Source organism: Dipodomys ordii, unplaced genomic scaffold (assembly GCF_000151885.1).
Source record: "Dipodomys ordii isolate 6190 unplaced genomic scaffold, Dord_2.0 Scaffold160, whole genome shotgun sequence".
NCBI classification, from domain to species: Eukaryota; Metazoa; Chordata; class Mammalia; order Rodentia; family Heteromyidae; genus Dipodomys; species Dipodomys ordii.
In genome coordinates, this window is record NW_012267376.1 from 2560748 (window position 1) to 2574799 (window position 14052).

A 14052-nucleotide genomic window follows, 5' to 3' on the forward strand; every position below is an offset into this window, starting at 1 on the left:
TTCAAAGGAGGAAATCATAATGCAAATTGGCTTATAGACTGAGTTCAAGTAGTAATTAGAAGAAATTTTATGTTTTAAAAACATTTATTAAAAATTAGAAAGTTTTAAGCCAGGAGCTGGTGACTCATGCCTCTAATCCTAGCTACTCAGGAAGCTGAGATCCGAGGATGGCTATTTGAAGCCAGTTCAGACAGTAAAGTCTACAAGACTCTTATCTCCAATTCAACACTAAAAAGCTGGATCTGGAGCTGTGGTTCAAGTAGTACCATCCTTGAGCAGAAAAAGCCAAGCAAGAGCACAAGTCCCTGAGTTCAAGAAGCCCCAGTATCAACAGAGGCAAGGGAGGGGGGTGGGGTGGGGAAAGGGGGTTGGAAGACTAGAACAACAACACTTGTAATTGTTTTCAGAAAGGAGGGAAGTGGAAGACAGGGAGGTATTCTGGAGAGTCTGGGAAATGGATACATTGTATACATGTGTGACTATTTCCCAATGAGCCCTCCTGTACAGCTAATGTATGCTAATAAAAACAACCGATGTTTGTATTGCATTGGTTGCTCTGTGGTTGGCAACTGAGGTCCTGAAAACCTTATTCCATCCATCTGACTTCACCTGCTTCAGAGAATGCCTGCCCCACCAGGCCTTTGGAAGTCATTTATCATGTCCCACATACAGGCAGTTGCTCAATTCAATCATGTCCTTAGCATTCTTATCTAGGCATGTAGGGTTTAAAGTGGATTCAAATGTGGCAGTCCAGATCAGATTAAATCACCATTTTATATAGTGGATTAGCTAAGTCAGGAAAAAAATTCACTTCTGATAGTTCACTTTCTAGTACAAGGATTTTATTTCCAATCCCTTATTTGAGTATCAGATTCTGTCCTGGTCTCTTTCATTGCATATATTAGCACTGCAGGATAACTCACAGAAACAACCTCGATGTGAGAGAACAGGAAGTTTGTAAAATAAGGTTTCAGACTTTTTAAAGCTAAAAATTAAATTTTTATTAGGAGTTGTACAAAGGAGTTGCTATTCAACGTAGCAGTTTATAAGTAGAATGCATCTTGATCCCTGTCCCCCTTCCATCCTTCTCCTTTAACATTTTGGGCTCTGAATAGCCAGCATGGTATAGGCCCACGAGGACAGGCTGGAGGGACTCTTGTCTCCCATCTGGACTCTGAGTGCTTGGGACTGGTGGGTGACAGTGTGAGGGTGCTGAACTTAGATTTCTGTCCTGACTTCCCTTGTACTTATTGTGTGAACTGGAACAATTAGCAACTCCTTTGAGCGTTAGCTCGTCTCGATTTAAACACAAGGCTAAATCTGCTGAAACTGATTTTCCTGGCTGGGCACTGTGGCTCACACCTTTAATCCTAGCTACTCATGAGGCTGAGATCTGAGGCTCCCCTTTCAAACCAGTCCAGGCAGGGACATTCATGAGACTCCTATGTCCAATTAACTACCAAAAATACTGGAAGTGAGGGGGAAGATGGGAAGGGATGGGAAGGGGAAACAAGGGTGGAGGCAACAATGCTTGATAAGAAATATACTCATTACCTTGCTCATGTAATTGTAACCCCTCTGTATGGTATTTTCACAATAAAAAAATTGAAAAAATACTGGAAGTAGAAATGTGGCTGAAGTGGTAGAGTGCCACAAACTTGGGCTAAAAAACTAAGGGATAGCCCACAGGCCCTGAATTCAAGTCCCAACACACAGAAAGAGAGGGGGAGGGAGGGAGGAAGGAAAGGAGGGAAGGAGGGAGGGAGGTAGGAAAGAAGGAAAAACAAAAAGATTTATGCTGAACTTTCACTAGTCCTAATGATTAGGACCTTTGTCCTGTGGAGGGAATCTTGCATTACTGAAAGCATGCCCATCCCTTGCCTTAAATCCATGAAGTAACCCCTTCTGGTCAAAAAGAAAAAAGTCCTGGATACAGCTTTGTTCTGGGCCAATGCCCCAATCCTTTCATTTGTCTTCCTTGGGTCCACAGCACACATGGAGCAGAAGTAGAGTTGGAGGCCAGTGACTGAGGCTTGGCCAGGGGTCCTCAAGCAAGGCAGAGGCCACTTGTGTCCAACGGTCCCTGCCACCCTGCCGGCGTGGTCAGACTGCAAAGGCAGTATATGCAGGCAGCATGCTTCTTGGCAGACTGTTCCCAGTAGCAGTTTCCAAGTGGTTATGGCAAGCTACTCATGACACCCATGGGCTGAAGCATGTTGTCTTGAGGAACAAGTTGTCAGCTCCCTTGACCTTGACGTGGGTGTGCGCGCTCTCACTTCTGCATCAGTGCCTTGGCCAGATCGCCAGGTATTCTCCCAGCAAAGGCCCCGCCAGTGTACACGATAGAGATGTGTGGTTACTGACACTGGCATATTGTAACCCCAAAGAACCTAGAGTTGAGGAGATCCCAGCATGACTCAACTTCTACAGAATCTGACAGAGCTCAGGGCTCATCCCTCTTCCTGGCTGGGTCTTGGTACAGTGGAAGTGGAAACAGATGCTTCAGGCCGTCCACAAAGCCAGAATCTTGTCAAGTAGAAAGCAGAGGAATTGTGGATGGCCTGTGACTTCAGGGCTGTTGTGCTGAGGGGTTTCATCCAGAAAAGATAAGCCAGGGATGGATAAACCAAGAGTACGGTGGAGAGATGATGTACCCAAATGCACATTTCTGATGAAGTCATTCTCTTGTCTGCTAGAAAAACCAGCAACATAGTCTATTAAATCTTCAGTTTATACCATTGATACAACTAGCTATTATGCTTGTTTTGTATAAGTCTTACGTTGTATGTGTGTGTGTGCCACTCCTGTGGCTTGAATTCAGAGCCTGGACACTGTCCATTAGCTTTTTAACTCAAGGCCGGTGCTATAGCACTTGGGCCATAGCTCTACTTCCGACTTTTTGTTGGTGGTTAATTGGAGATAAGAGTCTCGTGGACTTTCCTACCTGGGCTGTCTTTGAATCATGATCATCAGTGCTTAGGCTCCTGAACAGCTAGTGAGACACCAGTGCTCAACGGAAAAGCTTTTAAGGACCTATTGCATCACTCAACTAAAGAGATAGATACTAAGAAGACAGAGTCCCGGGGCTTACACTTTACACTCAGGGCATGGGTTCTGTCTCTGAGCTTCTTTTGGTAAAGGTTAGTGTTTTAACCGCATGTGCCACAGCTCTACCTCTGGCTTTTTTGATAGTTTATTAGAGATAAGAGTTTCACAGGCTTTCTTGTCTGGGCTGGCTTTGAACATGATTCGCAGATCTCAGCCTCCTGAGTAGTAGGGTTACAGGCGTGAGCCATCAGTGCCCTGGTTGAGAAATAGTTTTAGGGGCTGGGAAGGTGGCTCAGTGGTACAGCGCTTGCCTTGCATGCCTGAGGCCCTGGGTTTGATTCCTCAGCACCACATAAGCAAAAAGAAAAAAGCCGGAAATGGCGCTGTGGCTCAAGTGGTAGAGCGCTAGCCTTGAGCTGAAGAGCTGAGGGACAGTGCCCAGGCCCAGAGTTCAGGCCCCACGACTGGACCCCCCCAAAAAAAAATATATATAAAAGAAATAGTTTTAATGGTTCTTGTTTTTTGGTGTGGTTTTTTTTAAGGTCTTTCTGTATTTCTACATCTATCTTGGACTCCTTCCCAGGCTGGATATCACAAGAAAGGCTTGTTAGGTTTAGAACTGTTTAGATACTTTTTACAAATATTGAATACATTAGAAGTAGAAGTCAACTCAAACCCTGACACTACAGAGGACAAGGCTTCCTGTGCTGTCTGGGATCACACACACCAAGTCTGCTCTCAATGAGCTCAGAAGAAGGAATGTTCTAAGGGCTACTGATTTATTCCCTCCTGGCTGACAGAACACCAATAAAGTTGAAATATTATTGTCAGCCCTGTATTTGTCTGTGTGCTAGACAAACACTTGTGACACTGCAGACATAAACCAGGACCTTCTGGGTTGCTAAGAAGATTTAAGTTATTTACGAGAGCTGAATTTTCTCCCAGCAAGGGTTGTAGAAGTTGAATTCTGAAGGACTGAAATGTGGTATCAGCTGCTTCTTTTTTGAAGAAGTTTTCTGTTACAACTTGGAGCATTATAAACTCTGACAATTATCTTCCAAAAATAACAGGCAAAATCTTGCATCCACATGCTAGTATGTAGTCAGAAAATATCACCAACAAATTTATGATCCTGCTGGGCGCTAGAGGCTCCCACCTGGAATCCTAGTTACTCAAGGAGCTGAGATCTGAGGATTGCAGTTCGAAGCTAGCCCAGGCAGAAAAGTCCATGAGACTATCATCTCCAATTAAGCAGAAAAAAAAAAACTGGAAATGAAGCTATGGCTCTAGGGGTAGAATGTCAAGCTGGAGTGAAAAAGCAAAATAAAGGTGTGAGACTCTGAGATCAAGTGCCAGGATGGGCTTTAAAAAAAGGAAGAAAGGCAGGCAGGAAAGAGGGAAGGAAATTGAAGAAAAGGAAAAGAAGGGAGAGGAAAAGAAAAGAAAAAAAAGGCAGGGAAAGAAAAGGAAAGGAAAAATGGAAAGAGAAGAGAAGATCTGGTCTTACAATCTAGGGGCCTGAGGTCCAAAAAGGTCAAGGTGCTGGAAGGTCCTGGCTTGCCTGCAGGGAAGAATTTGTCTTTAGGGTCTCCTAGTTCCATGGTTTGGCGCAGCTTATTTCTAATTGTTACATGACGTGCTCTCCGGTGGTTTTTTTTTCCTTTTCTTTTCTTCTTAGTAAGGACAAAGTCCTATTGGATTAGAGCCTACCATCATGACTTCATCCTAATTTTATCATCTGAAAATCTGGCCATCTTCACAGGCCTGAAGGATTAGCCCATCAACACTTTTCCTTTGCAGGAGAGAACACAGTTGGAACATCACAGATATGTTTGTGCAACTGCAGTGACCTGAGATCAAGCACTGGTTTCTGACAAAGAGAAATTCCACAAAACCGATGAAAGTAAAAGATGAAAAATTGTTTATACTTTCTTCTTTTTTATTTGGTGCCGACTTATTTTAGAAGGTTTTCTATTAGCATCTTTTAATAGTATCTGGGGGTTCACTGTGAGAATTCCACAGATGCATGGTAGTTCACAGTGAGCTTGGAACAAGTTTACTCTATTAATCCCTCAAGCTCCTCCTCCCCTCCCCCGCTTCTCCACACAGTGTTTGGTGGGTTTCATCATGTTATCATTATATATATACATATATGCATGCACACACATACATATGTACAGGTATATGTGCATATGCAGATATACATACATTTACCTATACATTATACCTATGTACATATATACATATACACATATACTTAGGCCATAGGAAGATCTAGGAGCAGGATGTTTCTCCATCTGCAGAAAAGCCAAGAAACTTGGGAGGGAGGAAGGGAGCCAGGTAGAAGAGGACGAGGGAGCTGTCACCCAAGGCACTGAGTTGCCATGCCTTACTTAGAACACAAAGAACAATATCATTTGCAGGTAGTTGTTGATAGCTCCAGGCATCCAGTTTATAAAGATACAAATCTTCATTATTAATGCTGGGGATAAAACACAACTGTCCTAAAGTTAGGAAATTCAAGTGGATTGTTTGCTGGGCTCCCATCAACATAAAAAGGTCATTCTGCAAACTCTAGCTAGACTGACCAGCTCCAGCATGGTGACAGCCCTTCCTTCCTAGACATGCCAGCTAACACATGTGGCAGAGAGACCCTGGGTACCTGGGGGAGAGATGCCTGTGGCAGCCCTGTGAGCTGTCCAGGCTTGGCCACAGTGGCTTTTGTGAAACACAGTCAACACATGCTTCATAAGGTGATTGTCAAATTGAGCCTTGGTGTCTTACACCCATAATCCTAGCTACTCAGGAGGCTGAGATTTAAGGATCAAGGTGCAAAGTCAGCCCAGGCAGTAAAGCCTGTGAGACTCTTATCTCCAAGAAAGCACCAAAAAGTCATTAAATGGAGCTGTGGCTCAAGTGGTAGAGTGCCAGCCTTGAATGAAAGAGCCCAGGAACAGTACCTAGGCTCTGAGTTTAAGCCCTAGAACCAGCACAAAACAAAGCAAAGCAAAAATTCAACTCTGTATGTGGTACAAATAGCAATATGTCTTAGGAAAAAGATCCACACTCAGTTTCTATGGGATTTGCAATCAAAGTATTCTCCAAGGCCATGTGCTCTCTTCCATGATCCTAGCTACTCAGGAGGCTGAGATCTAAAGATTGTGTCCCAAAGCCAGCCCAGGCTAGCAAGAAAATCAGCGATATTTTGATCTCCAACTAACCACCAGAAAACTGGAAGTGGAGCTATGGTTCAAAGGGGTAGAGCACTGGCCTTGAGCAAAAAAGAACTCAGGGACAGCACCCAAACCCTGAGTTCAAGCCCCACGACTGACCAGAAGAAAAATTCTCTAAATTTCAGGAAGCTAGTGTGGATTCCTGTACATTGTGAGTATTTATGAACTCACATCAGTATCTGATGTATGCACAAGATGTTAGTCATCTTGATTATATATTTGTGGTTCCCCTAACTCTAAGAATTAAAGAATATGGATACAAGTTGGACACTAGTGGCTTACACCTAGAATCTTAGCTACTCAAGAGTCGGAGACTTAGAGGATTAAGGTTCAAAGTCAGTCAAAGCAGGAAAATCCATGAGACTTTTATCTTCAATTAACCAGCAAAAAGCTGGACTGGAGGCACGACAGAACACTAGCCATGAGCAAGCAAGTTGAGAACTCAGGGGCTTGAGGTCCAATTGTAATAATGACAAAGATAATTGAATAAATATACACACATACATGAGATTAGCATGCCTCAGGGACTGAAGATGTGCCACCTGTGGTACAGCACTTGTCTAGCATTTACCAGACCCTAAGTCTGATTCTCAACATTGGAAAAAGTATTGTCCTGTAAGGCTTTCAAACTGATAAAATTTCCTTAATTTTGGAGTTGTTTCTAACAGTACATGTAAGGAATGATATAGTACTGGCTTTCAACTTGAGACAGAGCTGCTATATTATTATTATTATTAATTTTTGGAGACAGGCTGGCCTGGAACTTGTGTTGAAACTGAAGTTGGCCTCAAATGCACAATCTTCCTGTTCTAGCCTCCAAAGTGCTGGACTGACAATTGTATACGATCATGCCCAGTTTAACTTGAGATATATTCTTATGTTCTAAAAAAATCAATTCTCACTAGGCACTGGTGGCTCACACCTGTAATCCTAGCTACTCAGGAGGCTGAGATCTGTGGATCATGGCTTGCAGCCAGCCCAGGCAGGAAAGTGCATGAGACCCTTATCTCCAATTAACTACAAAATTAAAAAATGTTGGAGGTAGACCTGTGGTTCAAGTGGTAGAGCACTAGCCTTGAGAAAAATGCTCAGACACAGGCCCTGAGTTCAAGCCCCAGGAACTTTCTTCCCAGGCTGGATGGAATCATGTTCCTTCTGCCCTGAGGCTCCTGTGTAGCCTGAATGACAGACAGGCATGTGCCACCATGGCCAGCTATGGGTTGACTTCAAATCATAATCCTCCTGATCTCAGCCTCCCAAGTAGCTCAGATTACAGGCATCCATTTCTGTTTCCTGGTCTTTTGGTGGATTCCAGTCATGATCAGCAATGCTGGATAGGGCAGATATTTATGCCCTCATTTTAATCTAGAAGTCATACCACACATCCTTATTGAATCATTGAATCATTTCTCAATTCTGGCCAGAGCACAGGTAACAACTAATATTATGCTTACAATGATCAAATATTACTATAATAAATAATTGTATCTAAATAATTAAATATTATTTATGTAAATGGACCTTGTGATTTGGAACAGCAACCACTTCAAACCAACTTCAGAACTTGACTTTTATTTTCCAATGAAGAAAACTGACAAAAATAATTTTGTGTGTTTCTTACCCTAGTAACTTAGTACTGTGAAATGCCTGCTAGCGGAGAATCATCCGCCCTCCTCTCCACAGTTCTTCCAGGTTGGTTTTCTAGACCAGGAAGTTCTAGGCTATCAGACAAACCATTAATCTTCCTCAGAAGCTCATCGATCAGAAGTGAACATTCATCCAGGTAGTAATTCTAAAAGACAGGAAGTGAGGTTAATACATGCAATTGGGGCAGAAGCAAGGTGGGGGAAGCTTCTCTCCTTTCCTTGTTATTTGAAGCACTTAGGGGGTATAGACTTTGGAAAGATGGCTGTGCGATGTGAGAAACACACTGGACCCGAGGCCAGAGGGGGACACACAAAACTGCTATGGTTAATGATAGCAATCTGAAATCAAGACCCCTTAAAGATAACATGCCTGTAATTCTAGCTACTCAGGATGCAGAAACCTGAGTACTGTGGTTCAAAGCCAGCCCTGACAGGAAAAGTCCATGAGTCTCTTATCTCCAATTAACCACCAGAAAACTGGAAATGGCACTGTGGCTCAAGTGGTAGAGCTGAGGAGCTGAGGGACAGCGCCCAGGCCCAGAGTTCATGCCCCATGACCAAAAAAAAAAAAAAAAAAAAAAAAAAGAAAGAAAAAATAACGTAGCAGTTTGAAGAAATAAATCAATAATGAATACACAATAATATCAGTAATGACTGAATTGCGTTAAGGGTAGGGAAAGCAGGTGTCACATGCAGAATGACAGGATCACAGGTGACAGGCAGGTCTCAGAACTTCCCTGAGGGATGGGTGACCATCAGCCATGCATGACAGTTGAATATTCTGAGAGCCAGTGCCTGCTTAACACTCTTGCTTTCACAACTGGGGTGACCTGCACCGTGTTCAGGGCAGAAGTTGAGTCTAGTAGCAGGTACAAAAAATAAACAACTAATGCTACAGGGGACAGTCTATGCTGTATGTGTGACACTAGTGCGTACGCCTGCACCTGCTGGAGAAGACCAGAAACAGCATCCTTTCAACAGCACAGGATAATTATAAAGATATACTGTATTGCAAGCTAGGCACCAGTGGCACACATCTGTAATTCCAGCTACTCAGGAGGCTGAGATCTGAGGATCGTGGTTTGAAACCAGCCTGATTAGAGAAATACATGAGACTCTTATAACCAATTAACCATCCAAAGCCAGAAATGCATCTGTGGCTCAAGTGGTAGAGTACTATCCTTGAGTGAGACAGTAGCGTGAGATGCCAGGCCCTGAGTTCAAGCCTCAGTACTGGCACAAAAGAATTGAGGGAGGAAAATGTACTTGGAGCCTTCTCAAGTGCTTTAGCGGGACAAGGGGAGATTCTCTGGTTGAGAATTAATTAGGAGTCTTGGCAGTGGTACTGGGTGCCCAACTACAGTGATGCTTTGGTCAAGCCAGATTCTGCGAGAAACCTTATCCCAACTGTGCTACTGTGCTCATGGCTCCAAGTGCCCACACTTACATGCTCTCCAGTCTCCTCAGTCTCTTCCACCTTTGGCTTTTCCAGCCCTAGCAAGGTCTGCACCTCCTTCCACACATGAGCAGCAACATCTTTAAGTGTCACAAGAGATTGACGGTGTGGAGATTTTCTTTTTCGGAAAAAGATCTGGAAGCAAGAACTTAGCTGGAGAAGAGAAGAAGACAAGTTCTGTATTATAAACTTAAAAAAATGGCTTTGTTAACCTAATGATTTATGAGATGGAGATGCATGGGATGCTGCTATTTTATGGGGTTTTAAATTAATTGAATTGAGCTATATTGCAGCCAGTTGAACTGCACAATGGAAAATAATCTTATTATTGAGACTGTTTCCAGTATCGAGTGGAAGTACATCTCCACATCTCTGATTCAGTGTCCCCTGGTGAGCCACCTCTGGCTGTGGGTGGACTCTCATTGAAGCAAGTGTTGTGCCTGGGAGTTATATAGAAAGGGGTCAGGGGCCCAGCAGGCTATTGTACTGAATGATCCAACAATGGCTACAGGATATTAGTCCCTAGGTTGAAGCTGAAATCTGTGAGCCCAAAAGCCTTCAAGGTTGCTGGGTGTATTGTCCCATACCTCTAATCCCAGATTCTCAGGAAGAGATTGGATGCACCGTGTTTTGTGGCCAGCCTTGGCAAAAAGTTCATTAGATTCCATGCTTCAACAAACCAGATATGGTGGTTCATATCTGTAATCCCAGACACCCAGGAAGTAAAAATAGGAGGAACACAGTCCAGGCTAGCCTTGGGCAAATTATGGAAGACTTTATGTGCAAAATATTATCTGGGTGCTGATGGCTCACATCTGTCATCCTAGCTGCTCAAGAGGCTGATATTTGAGGATCTGGGTCAAACCAAGCTGGGGCAGGAAAGTTTGGGAGACTCTTATCTCTAGTGAACCACCAAAAAGCCAGAAGTGGAGCTGTGACTCAAGTGGTAGAGCTCAAGCCTTGAGCCAAAAATCTTAGAGACAGCACCCAGGCCCTGATTTCAAGCCCTAGGACTGGCACAAAACAAAACAAAAGAAAAAATGTCAAGTGTAAAACAACACTGAAAATTGTAGAAGAAACCAAAGGAGAAAATATGTGTGGCTTTAAGTTTGGCTGATAAGTTTTTAGATGTGATTCCACAGGTCAGGGGTCCAGGTGGACGCCATGTAGGAGGTAGACTCCCAGGGGACTTTCTGGACATATGACAGAGGACTCACTACAACAGCAGACGAAACTTGCACAAATCTTGACTTCAAAGTCTTGACCTTGTCTACATACCATTCTGAACGACATGGTGGCCATCAGTAGGAAGAATGCCACACAGAAGCAAGCTGTGGATCTCCGGCCGGCCTCTGGGAGGCTGTGGAAGAAATCCTTCTGGTTTCTTCCCAGAAAATGAAAAGGCAGCCTACGGATGGGGTCTGCAGAGGGATTAGATGGCAGCACCCAGGTGAAGAGCAGAAACGAGAGCAGGTGGAAGTGGGCAGCCAGTAATAGGACTCCAGCCAGCTGCAGGGAGAAGGCCCACCACATTGACACCTCTTCTTAGGATGGAAGATTCCTTTGGAGATCTGGATGCTTTTAAGAAACACTTACAGAAGGAGCATTTGGAGTGTGGCCCATGCCTTCCCTGGTTTAAGAACTAGTGCCCCAAAGATCAGTCTTCATGCCTGAAGCCCTCCCAGGCCTCTGCTCCAGATGTACCCCACTCCCCACCTCACATTCTGCTGCTGGGCAGCTTCCTGCCTCCCTACTGCAGGCACACAGGGCTCTTCCGACAGCTTTCTAGTTCCCCTATTGGCCAGGCCACACACATGGCCTGTGATTGATGCCTAGCTATAATTGGCCATCTCTCTGTGCCTTGCCATCAGTGGCATCCCCTGTCCCCACCTCTAGCCTTCCTTCCTAAAATGCTTATCCACAATGCCATGGTTCTCCTGTGAAAACCCATTGCTACTGGGAAGAGAGGGTACGTGTGTGTGTGTGTGTGTGTGTGTGTGTGTGTGTGTGTGTGTATGTGTTCCTTAAGTCCAACACTTAGCAAAGGCTAGGGGAAACCAAAGGCCCATTGTGAGGTAAATCGCGTCCCATGCAGCGCTTGGTCCCAGCTGTTCTTGAAGGGAACTTGGCTGGAAGTGTTTTGTCACTGATTGCCTTTCATTTTCACCTTAGTCCCTCAAATGGCTCTAGAGCTCACAGGCACACTTTCCAGCCTGGATGATGGACAAGCATCTGGTTCTCCATCATAGTCACATGTTGTGTGTGCAAGCAGGCCCTCGTGGCCTCTGCTGTCATCCTGGCCCTGTCCTCTTCCCAGTTCATACCCTAGGATTCATTCTGCTACTTTTTTTCCTTGGCAAGTAGAGTCTCATGACTGTGTGCACAGGGCTGTATCTCAGCAAACTACGCTGGATGGCCTGCCCAGTACCTGGAATGACTGCTAACTGGAGAGACCCGCAAGGGGCCCCCACAGCTTTCTTGGTGCTCAAAGAATGTTCATCAGTGATAACCCCTTACATTAGTGATAATGATATACAGAGTAAGTGTTAGATTCTTAAGTCCTGGTGACTGTGGCCATCCCATCATTTATTGTACAAATAGTATTACCAGCAATCTAAAACCACCACATAATGGATCGGAGGACTGTAATTCTGCATGGTGCTACACCTTGCTTTTCTCTAACTAATGAGAGTGTGCCAATGTATAGTTTGACCATGGAAATCATTATCCATTTCTTACCACTGGGGCAAAGACTCTGATGACAAACAGGCACATCCTGGAAGAGCAGGACACCATTTTGTTCAGAAAGCCAAGAGCATGAATGCATTTCCACATCCAGAAGAAGGAGAGGAGTCCTTGGAGCCACTGCACCCTCTGAGACAGAAGAACACAGCACATCGTTTTGTAGGCCAATGGTTAAGAAGGTACAGAAACGTGTGTGGGCCTGGATTCATTGACTGATAGAACTACATAGACCAAGAATCTCCCGGGGACACCCAGTGCCAATGTCTGTAGAGGAGAATGGATAGGAACCAGGAGTAAATTCAGACTCAAGTGCATCTTCCAGAAGGCTTCATGTGAGTCCTGGCCTTGCCATCTCTGTGATGATCTAGTCATTTTTTCCTCCAAACAACCTGTTATGCTATAGGGAAGTGATCATGGGGTTGGGGAGAGAATGTGCAGTGTGTTCTCTTTATGAATGGAATAGGTAAGGAGCTGCCAATGGTTTCCATTGGTTTAAATAATTCAGTCCTTATAAAAACAACATGTTTCAGGAATCAATGACTCAGATAAAGAGATGGGACAAAGGCAACAGCTGGGGATGTGGCAGATGTAGGTCCAACCCATGCCTCTCCTCCCCACTTAGCCTCTTGGCAGGGTGTTCACCTGCTAAAGGGCTCACTGAGAAATGCATTCAGGGACACAGTCTAATCCATTGTCACCAAGACCATGAGCCAAAGAGAAAGAAATGACAGCTGTATGTTTAAAAAACCCACATGGAGCTGGGAACTGGTGATTCAAGTCTGTAATCCTAGCTACTCTGCCTAGGCTGAGATTTGAGGAGCCCGGTTCAAAGCCAGCCTGGACAGACCGATCTGAGAGACTCTTTATTGCCAATTAACTAGCAAAAAGCTGGTAATAGAAATGTGACTCAGTGGCCGGGCACCAGTGGCTCACGCCTGTAATCCTAGCTACTCAGGAGGCTGAGATCTGAGAATCACGGTTCAAAGCCAGCCCGGGCAGGAAAGACCGTGAGACTCCTATCTCCAATAAACCACTAGAAAAAACCGGAAGTGGCGCTGTAGCACAAGTGGTAGAGTGCTCGCCTTGAGCTGAAGAGCTGAGGGACAGCGCCCAGGCCCAGAGTTCAAGCCCCATGACCGACAAAACAAAACAAAACAAAAGAAATGTGACTCAGTGATAGAGCATTATAGCCTTGAGGGGAAAAAAAACGCCAAGGAGAGTGCAAAGCCCTACGCCCCAGTATTGTACACAAAAAAATGCTAAAAATAAAAAAAGGGACAGCATCCAAGACACAGAGCATCTAGACACCTAGTCCCTGTTGTGGGCAAGATATGTACTCTCTTCCTCTATGATGAGAGTACTTCCCTGGAATCTTAGGCTTGGCAATGCATTCCAAACTTACTTCTGGCAGGGGAATGCCATTATTAATAGATAGAAGAGGAGTGATGTGTACAGACATTTCCTGGGTTCATGCCCAGCCTCAGGACTGACCCACGAGGCCTGGCTCAGCTCCAGTCTAAGGAGCGGCAGGTGTAGGCTTCCTTGTGCAAGGCTGTTTCCCCTTGCCCAGAAAAGCCCAGAAAGCTGCTCCTAAAGCTGTAGTTCCAGTAACAACTTGCAAAAGGAAGATTTTATATTATTGTTGTTGTTATTGTTTTGGTACCAGCCCTGGGGCTTGAACTCAGGGCTTGGGCACTGTTCCTGAGCTTTTGTGCTACCAGCTGAGCCACAGTTCCACTTCCAGCTTCGTTTTTTTGTAGTTCATTGGAGATAAAAGTCTCATGGTGGGAGGGGGTGGGGGGCTGGGAAGGTGGCTCAGTGGTAGAGCGCTTGCCTTGCATGCCTGAAGCCCTGGGTTCGATTCCTCAGCACCACATAAGCAAAAAGAAAAAAGCCGGAAGTGGCACTGTGGCTCAAGTGGTAG

General features: G+C 44.7%; 1 protein-coding gene across 1 annotated transcript in view; it reads right to left on the minus strand.

Annotated features, from left to right (window-relative positions):
- Window positions 1-1903: 1903 nt before the first annotated feature.
- Window positions 1904-14052, minus strand: part of Pkd1l1 (polycystic kidney disease 1 like 1) — a 113896-nt gene continuing 101747 nt past the window's right edge. The window contains exons 47-51 of the mRNA XM_013032942.1: window positions 12123-12257; window positions 10662-10892; window positions 9375-9536; window positions 7903-8073; window positions 1904-2692 (exon numbers count right to left, since the gene is read on the minus strand). Coding sequence (XP_012888396.1) covers window positions 7912-8073; window positions 9375-9536; window positions 10662-10892; window positions 12123-12257 — 690 coding nt within the window. The 3' untranslated portion in view covers window positions 1904-2692; window positions 7903-7911. The remainder of the gene's footprint in view (window positions 2693-7902; window positions 8074-9374; window positions 9537-10661; window positions 10893-12122; window positions 12258-14052) is intronic.